At 44.7% G+C, this 11,545-nt stretch overlaps 1 protein-coding gene across 1 annotated transcript; it reads right to left on the bottom strand.

The window, feature by feature from the left end:
* Nucleotides 1–1,137: 1,137 nt before the first annotated feature.
* On the bottom strand, nucleotides 1,138–9,276 carry AVPR1A (arginine vasopressin receptor 1A). Its single transcript, XM_053557276.1, has 2 exons — nucleotides 8,195–9,276; nucleotides 1,138–5,937 (listed from the first exon to the last, which is right to left on the bottom strand). Exons 1-2 carry the CDS (start codon nucleotides 9,147–9,149, stop codon nucleotides 5,651–5,653), a joined length of 1,242 nt encoding a protein of 413 aa, XP_053413251.1. The 5' UTR covers nucleotides 9,150–9,276; the 3' UTR covers nucleotides 1,138–5,650.
* Between the last annotated feature and the right edge of the window lie 2,269 nt (nucleotides 9,277–11,545).

Here is an 11,545-nt window from a genome sequence, read left to right as displayed (position 1 = left end):
GATTCCTCTTGGATGTAGGGACAGGCTCAGGCTGGAGGCTAACACTACTCTATCTGGTGTTAAGGGAGAGAGTAAGCAGAGCTGAAATGGGGAGGCATCTGTCCAGCTTGTACCTGCAGAGGCTTCTGTAGTGGGGCTGGAGTCAAAACGTGGGTGCCCTGGGGAACCCCGGAAGCTGGGGTTGGAATGGGGAGATAAACATACACTTTGACTTAAGTTCTGCTGAAATCTCACTGGGTTTGCTTAGGGACAAGTGCCCATTACCATGGTGGTGACAAAGGATTTCGATTAAAGTTTGGACTTGAATCCATAAATCCAATCTTTTTTAAAACCAAGATGATAGTGTTTAGAGCACCCAGATCCATTAAGTGACTTTCCCAGGATCATTCACCTATAAATGGAGGAAACACGGGGACTCTCTCCTGTAGTACTTTTTACCACTATAGAGCACTCCTTCTTATAATTAAAGCTTCTCACTTTTAAACATTTGCAATATTTCATAACACGACATGTAGAGTTACCATCTGTAGGTATATGGGGGGTGTATTGATTCATAGAATATCCATATCTTATTTCCATTAATTGGCCATCTTTTCAATTTTGACTGCCTCTAAAAAATGTTTCTTTAGTAAGGTTTCCTTCTGCACATCTCCTGGTAGATAATGAAACAGTTACTTTAATATTACCTGGTCCTTCCTTAGGTCTTTATGAAAATAGCTGTGGTAGAAATATTTTTTATTCTTAGACACTTATAAGACTTTTAAAATAACAGTGATATTTTAAAATAGAAACTTTAAATTCCATTTCTTACATTCTGGGCTTTCATTGCTTCTACAGTTTAGGCCAAAACCAAAATAAGCCTTTTATAGTTTATGCTACTAAGATTGAACTTAAAAAAGGAAAAAAAAAATTAGGCAATGTAAGTTATAAAGTTAATACAATTTGAACTTACTAGTCCACAGGGAAAAGAATTCTGCTTTTTAAAGATAATTCAAGGGGAATATTCTTGATCTTTAGCCAGTCTCACTAACTTTACAAAATCAATGAACATTGATGACATTTTTAGGGCTGGACGACATACGTGACCTCAGCTAAACCCAATTATTTTTGGTCATCTTAATACAGACTATACCAAAATTGATTTGTTTTTTATTGTAATTTATTTCAAAGGCCATGACAAAGTTTCACATATTCTTGCTATAGCCAAATAGCAAAACATAAACATTTTTCTACTCAAATACAAGCATATCCATAGCTACCAACTGTAAAACCAGACATTATTTTTTAATATAGTTAACTTGAAATATATTTAATTGTCAAACTCAGTTGTGAAACAATTATTTCAGACAAGTCCAAAATTTGTTTTTATTTATAGAAACAAGCCAACATATACTTAAATTGAAGAATAAATATATTAGTTGTTCAGTATAATATCACAAGCCATTTTTTTCTGTAAAAGACAAAATATTAGATATAATCACAAAACGTTTAACTATCTGTTCAAAATGAGAATCATGCAATTGGTCCAGGAAAAACACATAGAAATTCTTCTACATAATGTAGCAAGTCAGAGGATAGAGAACACTTATAAAGCAGTTCCAAAAATGCAATACTAAATAAACAACACTAATCTTGGTAAATGTGTTACAGCGATGAGTTAAAAGCATCACAGAATATATTTTAAGTCAGAAACCCTGACTGTGGAAATGCTTATTACTTTATGCTAATAATAATTATCCCGATGTTAATATCAGATTTGTTCTCAGATTTTTATTTCCTAAATTTGTTAATTTGACCCTGGAACACAAAAATATTTCATTCATTCTATAATACCTTGTTTTTATTTTTGTTTAGAATATAGATCAATGTAAAATTGAAAAAAAGAAAAAATGGCATTTAATTTTTAGTGTGTTCATAATATATATTTTTGATGCTGACACACTATAGGTCACATATTTTCATTTCTGATAATTTACTATGCCTAAACATTATGTTAAAATAATATTCTTGAAATATGTATGTGTAAAATGGAATTCTACAATTCGTGTGATTTAACCCATTTAGGCTATCTTGGGAAATCAAAATAAGCTTTCTTATGAACATTGGCTGAGATCCAATTCTAATCAAGAACCTTATTTGTTTCCAATGGCACTGAGTGGCACTATCAGAGCCGCACTGAGGGGAGGGAGGGGGCAGCGGCTGCTTCTGGATCTCCCGCATGAGCGCCTCAGGTGGCCTGCCCTGGACTCTGCACAGACCAGTGCCTCCACTGTGAAAATCCATAGGGCTCCGACCTGTGTGAGTTTATAGGAGCCCAATCTCTGACATTGGGGTACAGGATGGGGTTCAGTTTTTCCCCAAGTGGCATCTAATTATGTTTCCGGCAAACTCTCAGGCTGTAATTTAAAGCACCAGGTGTTCAAATCAGTTAGAAAAGTATCAGTTTTAGAATCTGAAAAACATAAAACTTAACCTAATTGGATTATTTGTGTAATAACAGATGAAAGTTGTATTTCTTAGTCATTAATGGTTATCCATTCTAGCAACTGTAATAAGTTTGGCAGAGTACTGCATGTTAATAAGACTGCTTTTCAACACAGTATTCCCGGCAGCTAAAACAAACAAACAGACAAAAAACCTACTTGATTTTTTTTTCCCTCTAAAACCACACCCTGTCTTAACCAGGGTGTAAGACTTCTTTAATGATGATGGAAATTCTGTATGTGTGGGGTATGTATATAATTGACACAAGAATTTCACTAATTTTCTTTACAGTTATGTTCTAAATGTAATTTCAAAACAAAAGCCAGATTGTTTTACATTTTACAAACACACGCTCCAAAATTAACGGGTTAAGCACTTAATATGTACTATAAAATGCTTCTTTTTCATCATTAATTAATATTTATCACATGCCCAGTAGACCAGTGTCTTCCTATTGGTGGTATTTTAAAATTGCATCTCTGAAACTGACATAGATAGTTTGTACTTAAAGGGTATTCCCACAGATAACTGTGCAAAATAAAACAAGGTGATATAACAAAACGTAAGAACTATTCGTAAGAAAGCTTATTTTGAGTTCCCATAATTGGGCATAATGTCTCATGTCTATTCTTTGGTCCAAAAAAAGAAAAATTTCCATCCCTGAATACTTGCTCCTTACCACCTATTACCTCTAATTTGGAATATAGTTTTGACATACATGAACACCATTCTGGGTGCATAACATTAAGAAAGTTTAGCAATTAAAGAGATGATGTTTCTCCAAACCACAGAGAAAAAACCCACATGTTTGCTTAGCATAGAACTAGTACTCAGCTCTCTTATCTGACAGCCCATTTCCCACTATCTCAACTATCAAAGAGAAGCCGTGAAAAGGGCTGCTGGCCTTACACAGCAGGGCAACTGAGATGCTGTTCTAACTGAAATAAAGAAGAATTGATTCAGTTGGTAGCTCCACTGCACAGTGCCCTTTAAGAGACATGTTGGTTATTTTTAGAAGGAAGAATTCTAAAAGGTAAGGGGGTAATCTCTAAAGAACATTTGGAAACATTTTTTAGGCATATCAATCCAGGGAGTCTTAGGGCTGAGAATTTGGAGCCAGCAGAATGAGAGGCATGAAGTTGGGGCTTCCAAGTTTTTGCCATGCTATCCAGGCCTCATTCTCTTATCCACAAAGCTCAAAATAGAAACCCAACAATACGATTACTTTTCTAAAGGATGCAAAATATTTATGACGTATCCTCAAATCTCTTCATGATCTATCTCTAAGAAGGAGGAGCCAGGTACAATGACTAGAAAAGGACTGAGTCCCAGTGATAGGAAATGCAAGGCAGCCAGATAGGGTTATAATTCCTCTCTGACGAAAAACGAAAGCTCGCGGCTGGCTTTGATTTACCCGCATTCAAAGGACAGCAAGTTCTGCCTTTAACCTGGAAAACTTAATTGGAAAGGAGAGGGCAGGTTTAGTGGCCATTGGCAATGCTTTCCAGTGCGTCTGAAGATCTGTATTTAAATTTTAAGATTTTAAATCATAGCCATGAAACCAAACAATTCTCACTAATGAAAACGAGATAGAAAAGGAAGCTGTGAGGTTTTGTAGATCCCAAGACTACAATAAAAGCAGCTGCTAGTGTGTGTACATAGAACTCTACTGTTCGCAAAGCTCTTCTCACACATTTATTTAATTTAGTCCTCACAACAACCCCGTGAGTAAGTCAAGGAAACAGAGGCTTTCTGTTTGAGTAACTTGCCTAAAGTCATGCATTTACTAAGAAGGCAGTCAGAGGAGGTGTGGAACAGTTCCGTCTCCATCTGCTCTTCAGCCCCCAGCCCTACCTCTTTTCCTCTATGAAACTGTTAGTTGAGAAGGTGATTGGAAAGACAGACCAAGCCATTCTCAATTAAATGTGTGGTGACACTTCATATCCTGAGTCCTTCTTGAGGAGACTTTTCTTTAGGAATCTAGTTCCTCAACATGAAGATAATGACCGCATTTCTAGCATAGCATAAGATACCCTTGTTCTGGTCAAAATATGTTTACAGTGTTTGAGAGAGAGAAAGTGTGGCAGTGATATCTAACCCTTTTTTTTTTTTGACTGGGGCTGGGTTTGAACCTGCCACCTCTTGCATATGGGGCGGGTGCCCTACTCCTTTGAGCTGCAGGCGCGGCCCCCAACCTTTTTTCCCCCTTGTTGCACTTTGGAAGAATTGTCTTGGGCCACACGTTAAAAACACAAACAATAACGACATGTCACCAGCAAAAACATGGTCCATGCATAATTTTTGTGATATCTGACACCACAAATAAGAAAACAGGCCTCAAATAGTCTGCATTTGACTTTTGGGCCAGTACAGCCCTGGTACTCTACAGAGTACCTTGGACAATCTTTTTCTGTTTTTCTAATAAATTTGGGCATTCCTCCTAGAAATCTGACTTTCAAACAACCTTGTAGTAGGAAAAAAACATTTTTTTAGTCAGTTGACAACATTTTCTCTAACTTTCAGCATCTTAGGAATCATAAAAGACTCCTGCCTGATAAAATGTGAGGAACCTCAGATCTAACGTTACCATTTTGAAAATCAGGACGGTTTACAGCCGCTAACAGAACTTCCCCGTGGTGCGCTGAGCGGGCCTCCTCCTCCTCAGTACTCTCCGGCACTCACGCCTCTCCTAGACGGCGTCCCAACTCCAGGCCACCCTTTGGGGCTGCATTTTTCTGATGCATAAATTGATTTTATTGGATGAAAACCTAATTTCTCTGATGTCTCCTTTACATACTACAGCTGACGATGAGCTCACTTTGTTCAGAAATTGTGCCAGTCAAGCCCTTCTTACCTCAGAAAAAGAGAAAAGTCACAGAAACCAACAACAGGATATAAAGCCAGGGTAGTTAAAATTTTTCCTCTGGAAACATAACTTCTGTTATATTTCTGGGAATCAGGCCTGCACATTTTAGTGCAGTGTTTTCATGAATACTCCGTATAAAATAATTCATAGTTTTTGTCATAGCAATGTGAAAATGGAGCCTGAAACACAGCCTGGTACCCAGTGAATTCATTTACGCTCATCTCAGTAAAGTTCCTTTGTTCAGTTCAGCTAATAGGCCAAACAGTCAAGCACAGGAGTTAGGCTGCATGGACAGAGGGCTCAGGTTGAAATAGGAATGAATCTGACGGACTTGGAGGATTTGGGCGAGTCCTTCCACGTGGCCGTGCTGTTGGAGGGGCTCCGGTTGTTGGAGTAAGAAGTCTGTCTCCGACTCACGCTGTCTGTGTCTCCTTTGCTGAGTCTGTGCTCCACGCGGTGGCAGCAGGGCAAGCTCCGCACACAGTCTTGCAGGAGGTGGCCGCTGTAGAACATGTAGATCCAAGGGTTGCAGCAGCTGTTCAGGGAAGCCAGCAGTGCAGTGATGGTGACCATAGCGTTTTCTGACTCTGCATGAAAAATACACAGGGAGGTTATGGAAAAAGTCAAAATGCGAGGAACTGAATACTGGATTAACTCATTTTTCTATCCACTCAAGAGGGAAAAAGTTATGGGTTAGTATAGAAAAGGAACGATTTTGCTCACCAATCAGGGAAGTGGGTGGTGTTTGGAAATTGCTTGGTTATAACATATTGTTGTAAGCAAGAGGCCTTAAAATGAATGCAAATATTTTTAAACCACCATCTGGATGTAGGGCAAACTCGTGTATATAATTGTGACTCTACCTGAACAAAAATAAAGTATGGAAACAAAATGTGTGCTCCTAATATTCTGAAACAAAAATATTTAAGCATTCTACTTTCATTCTAGTAGTATGAAAGTGAATTTCAAGAGGTGAAGACTACTAAACAATTGATTTACAAATCTCTGTCTTTTACACTAGTGCTAGCATATGATCGTGAACACAGCCATTTACAGAATGGCTGCAATTTTAATGAAATTTTAGGAGCCCATAACCACACATCCCAAATCGTATTCCTCCTAAAAACTCAGGCAAAAGTCTGGCATTGTAAATCATGCTTAGCAGTTTTAAAATTTTAAATATTCTTGTAAATGGAAAATGGAGGCTGATGTCTGGAGGATGCAAGCTTTCGTTGTTCTCCTTTGGTTAATTAGAAATTTGTAAAAGAAAATCATCTTTTACTGTGGTTTGAGCAAATGGTATTAAGAAGAACAGCAGAGTTAGGAATTCCAACAGGATTCTAAAGTATTTTATGCTGAGGAGCAGCAGTAAACAATCGCGATTAAATGTGATTAAATGTGCTTTCCCAGGGGAACTCCTGCCCTGAAAGTAATTCAGTCAGGGCTTGCTGGTCATTCTTATATTTACCCTGGATTATTTAATATAAACGTGCATCTTCTCATTCTGGTTATGACAAAAAAAATCCCAGGCTGTTTCATCACACCATATTCTAAGGCACCGCAGTTAAAGGTGATGGTGATTCACACGGCCATGGCTGTACTCACAGAGATGTCTCTGCACAAGCGAAGCTTTCAGTGATTGTGGACAAATCTTGATAGCAGAATAATTAGGCTAATTTTTTATTTGATCCACAATATTAAGAGGTTTCTAAGATCAAGCAAGATAAAAAGTGCAAATTAGAAATGAAGTGTTTATGCTACCTTTTTCATCATTGGTATTCATTATTGGTATAGTGCAAGAATATTTGTTTAAATTAAATCTGTATGCAAATGTTTTATTTGCAAATGTAATTCCAAAGCATATTGAGTATCCTCTCCTATTCCAATACCAGGAGACTAAAGGAGACTGCTCTTCTTAGACACTCATTTCCTGACTGTACCTGTTATCAGAAACAGTGTTGTAATATAGGTGATTGGAAAAACATTTTTTTCTTAGTAAGAAAAAAAATTTTCAAGACGCAAATTTAATTTTTTTTTAAGTCTCCCTGGAGTTAGTTTTTCTAGTTTTGGAAGGAATTAAAATCAAGCAAGGTAGTAGGTGCAGAAAACATTCTCGGTAAACTACTGCAAGAGTTGTGCGGTCAAATTAGTAATGCCAGACGATGAATGAATTAGTCTAATTAAGTTTATCAGTAATCTCACTTTGAAATACTAGAAAAATGTGTTAAAGTAATTATTGTGAGAAAATAAATAGATTATAGTGGGAAAGGGAACATTAGCTAAGTGCCAATTTAAACAATTTTTGACTTCTCAAGACTCTTTCCCCAGTTTTCTTTAGAAAAATAATGTGTTTTTACCCTTGCCCTTGAGGACCTTCTACAAAGTCTTTATGTTAATTGTGATACTTTTCACAATCCAACAAAAAGCAGTTGCGACACTAAAACTATTTCCTGAGTCCAATAGACTTGAAAACCGGGTGTTGGCAGTTACTGATTTGGGGGAAAAAATCATTGGGTTTGGTAGTTGTGTGGCCGACTCCCAGGCACAGTTTCTATTTGTGGTCTTAGGATCATTGCACACCGCAAATGCAAAGCCCTGTATCTCTGCGCCCTATTCCAAAATTCTGAGTTAGAGTGTCTGAGGTGGGGACTCCAGAAATCTCCTTTGTTGAGAATTTTTCCTCAAGGTGTGATCGCTATTCACACAGAAGTTTAAGAACTACTGCCTAGAAGTCTGTGCCATGCAAGGCGACCCTGCTCTCTCTCTACACACAGGCGCGCGCGCGCACACACACACACACGCTCACTCCGTCCCGCACGTCCCCCCGGCTGCCCAGGCACCTACCGGTCCACATCGACTTCTCATCCCAGACCGACCACATGTGGCTGACGAAGAAAGGCGTCCAGCAGACGATGTACGCCGTCACGATCACCAGGGTCATCTTCACCGTGCGCATCTTGGCGCGGGAGACAGTCTTGACGCTGCTGACCCGCGGGGCCAGCAGGAGCCCCCGGCGGAGCAGGCCGTCCGCTCCCCCAGCTCCCTCGGCGCCCGGGCTCTGGAGCGACGCGGTTTTCCCGCGGACGTTGCGCCAGATGTTGCAGCAGATGAAGCCGTAGCAGGTGCCCAGGATGATGACCGGGGCCACGAAGATGCTGCCGGTCATCCAGGTCACGTAGGCGCGGGAGCCCCAGGGCTGAATGAAGGTGGCCCAGCAGTCGCGGGCCTTGGTGACGTTGTTCACCTCCATCATGGAGAAGACGAAGTACTGCGGCGTGCTCAGGACCAAACTCAGCACCCAGGCGGCGGCGATCATGAGGCGCGAGCGGCGCGCCGGCTGCTGCAGCGTCTTCAGCGGGTGGCACACGGCGATGTAGCGGTCGGCGGTCATGACCACCAGCATGTAGGCGGACGCGAACATGGGGAGCACCTGCAGGTACTTCACCCCGCGGCACAGCCAGTCCGGCCCGCGGAAGCGGTATGTGATGTCCCAGCACAACTGCGGCAGCACCTGGAAGAAGGCGACAGCCAGGTCGGCCAGGCTCAGGTGGCGGATGAAGAGGTGCATGCGGGACGTCTTGCGCGGCGTGCGGTGCAGCGCCAGGAGCACGCTGCTGTTGCCCAGCACCGCCATCGCGAAAGTCACGGCCAACACCGCGATCTCCAGTTTGGCCAGATCCTCGTTGCGCCTGTCCCCGGGCGGGCCGCCGCCTTTCCCGAGGTCCTCGTTGTCCAAGCTGGCGTTGGCGCCGCTGGAGTTGCCCCAGGGCCCCGGGTCGGAGCCTCCGGAGACGCGCATGCTGTCCTGGCACCGCCTGCTCGTCCCTCCGCCAAGGCCCCGGCGCGGTCCCGCGAGGTCCTGGCCGGCACCGGCCGTCCTCTCCCTGCCCCGGAGGACTGGGGCTCCTGCCCCTCGCCCGCCGTCCTTCCCGCGATGGCCGCTCGCCGGGCCCCGCCGTCCCGCGGGCGTCTCCTGCCCGGCGTCCCGCGCCGGCTGAGCCGCTGTCCGCGCTCTGCGCTTCCCCACTTGGACGAGGCGGGCGCCGTGCTCTCCCGGTGTCCGAAAGCGCCCGGCTCCGCGCTCAGTTAGTCACGCCGGCTCCCTCTCGCCCCAGTGGCTGCAGACTGGTCGGTGCCTGATCCCCACCTCACTGGAGTTGTTTTTCTCCGCTGTCGCTACGTCGGCGATTTGTCCGTTTTGCATCACTGCTGCAGAGGTGGGACTGAGGGACTTGTCAATTCTTAGGCAAAATAGGCGGGATCGTGGCGCTTTCCCGCCCTTCTCTCCCCAAAACTTGGACAAGTGGACGTGCCATGCGTTTTCCGGGTCATCTCCGTCTTCTCGAGCCTCCCTCCCTAGACGCCTCACCCCTGCATTTGATTGCAACAGGCGCGGGCAGTTCAGGGTCTAGCAATGCCGGGTCCGCGCATCCGCCAGCGAAATCGCGCACCTGAACTTGGCTGCCGCCCCCACCTCCCCAGGCCAGGTTTCTCCCTTCCCAGAGCTTATCCTCCAGTAGCCAGTCCGGTAAATTTTATGCCACGGGAATTACTACCCGCCTCTCCTTGCCCATCCTGCCCCCGCCTCCAGGTCTGCAGAGTGACAACCCGCGACTTAAAGGGCGTTCTTGGGGGGTAGCGCTACCTGCTGTCCCGTGTTTGCGGCGGGAAGGACGCGCTCCCGGCCCCACTGCTGCTCCTGGTTTTCCAGCTTCACTTGGGGGCCTGGGGACTTTGGGAGTTTCTCTAAATTAGATTTCGGGGGTTTTCTAAGGGAAACTCCTGATTCCCACAGCGGGAGTGGCGGGAACTGGGCGGCAGTGGTCCGTGGGGACTCGTCTGGTTGCTGTCGTGGGGACGTCTCTTCGGGTGAACATAGAGCAGCTGCCGGACAGCGGCCACCCAGGCAGCGTTGTCCAGGGAGCCGGCGGGAAGAAACCACCAGGCTGCTGCGCTCGGGGGGTGAGAAAGAGGAAATGTGGGGGCGCTGGGAAGGAGGGGAGCTCACGCTGCCTACCTGGGAATCAGCTCCTGCGGACAACGCAGCGCAGCGGCAGCGGCGAGCGGAGCGGAAACGCTGACCCCCCCAACCCGCGGTTTCAACTTTGCCGAAGATATGCTTCCAGGAACCGCAAGGGGGCGCTGTTTTCACGCTATTTTCCAAACAAAGGGGAAAAAGAAAAGGAACACTTTACAGGGCTGTCTGCTATACAGATGCACCATACGCAAACGTGAGTTGAGGCAGAAAATGGAGGTACCTCCCCAAAAAGATTCTCTTGAATGTGGCTCTCGGTAAGAATTCCACTTCTCTATCGCTTCATGCCCACAGAATTCCCAGGATGGTTCCACTGAGAGGGTCGAACTCAAAATCCAGAGGCAGCTTCCCTGGGACTGTTTAGCTCCACGTCTGTGGGTCTTAAAAATGGGAATGGCAGTGTCTGCCTTCCCTACTTCCCAGGCCGCGGGGAGACCCAAGCGAGACGGGGTTCTGAGCGGAGAAAGGCTCAACCCTGCCGGCTGTCCTCGTTTTCTTCAAGGTATCCAGGAGGTGAGAGTAAAATGGTCCAGGGACGGTAATAAGTAAAAGGTTTCCAGGCCACCTGTCTGGAAAAATCCTTCGAGCGATTAGGTAATGGCCACTGACTCAGAGAGGTGACCTTCTTTTAAATCACACATTGCCTGTTTTGTGCTCCTTATGAGAAACCGCACTGCCCGGCCCTAGTGTCCCTGGCTACTGCAGAAGCGGCCCACGGGCCCCAGCCTGGCCTTACACACCTGAGCTTTCAGGTTGCCCTGGGGGAGAAAATCTGCAGTGCGGGGTCACCAAAATGTCTCTAGGTGTCCTTTATTGTAGGAGACGGTGTGGTGGCCTATTAGGAAATCTTCATCTGTGTCCAGCAACCCAATACAGTAACCAAACTATGTCCAAATAGGAGCGAGGCAGAGCCCTAAGCTAGTGCGTCCACACTTCCACACACTCAGCTCCTGCCCAGGACTCCCTCACGGGGTCGTGGCCCTGTAGAGACTCACCTCCCCCAGGGAGGCCCCAGCCTCATGAGGCCCCTCCACCCTGGACTTTCTAGCCTCTAGAACTGTAAAAATACTACTTCTTTAAAAGTTACCCAGGTTCAGACATCCTCACAAGCACAGCACTCCTTCCACATTGATTTTAAGTTGATGGCAGTGTTGTCACAG

The sequence above is a fragment of the Nycticebus coucang genome, chromosome 12 (genome assembly GCF_027406575.1).
Source record: "Nycticebus coucang isolate mNycCou1 chromosome 12, mNycCou1.pri, whole genome shotgun sequence".
Lineage (NCBI taxonomy): Eukaryota > Metazoa > Chordata > Mammalia > Primates > Lorisidae > Nycticebus > Nycticebus coucang.
This window is presented reverse-complemented; position numbering and strand designations above follow the sequence as displayed.

Coding starts and splice junctions, on each gene's coding strand:
- AVPR1A (XM_053557276.1), bottom strand. CDS start 9,149: ATGCGCGTCTCCGGAGGCTCCGACCCGGGGCCCTGGGGCAACTCCAGC. Junction 5,938..8,194: donor TGAGAAGTCGATGTGGACCG/GTAGGTGCCTGG, acceptor TTTTTCATGCAG/AGTCAGAAAACGCTATGGTC.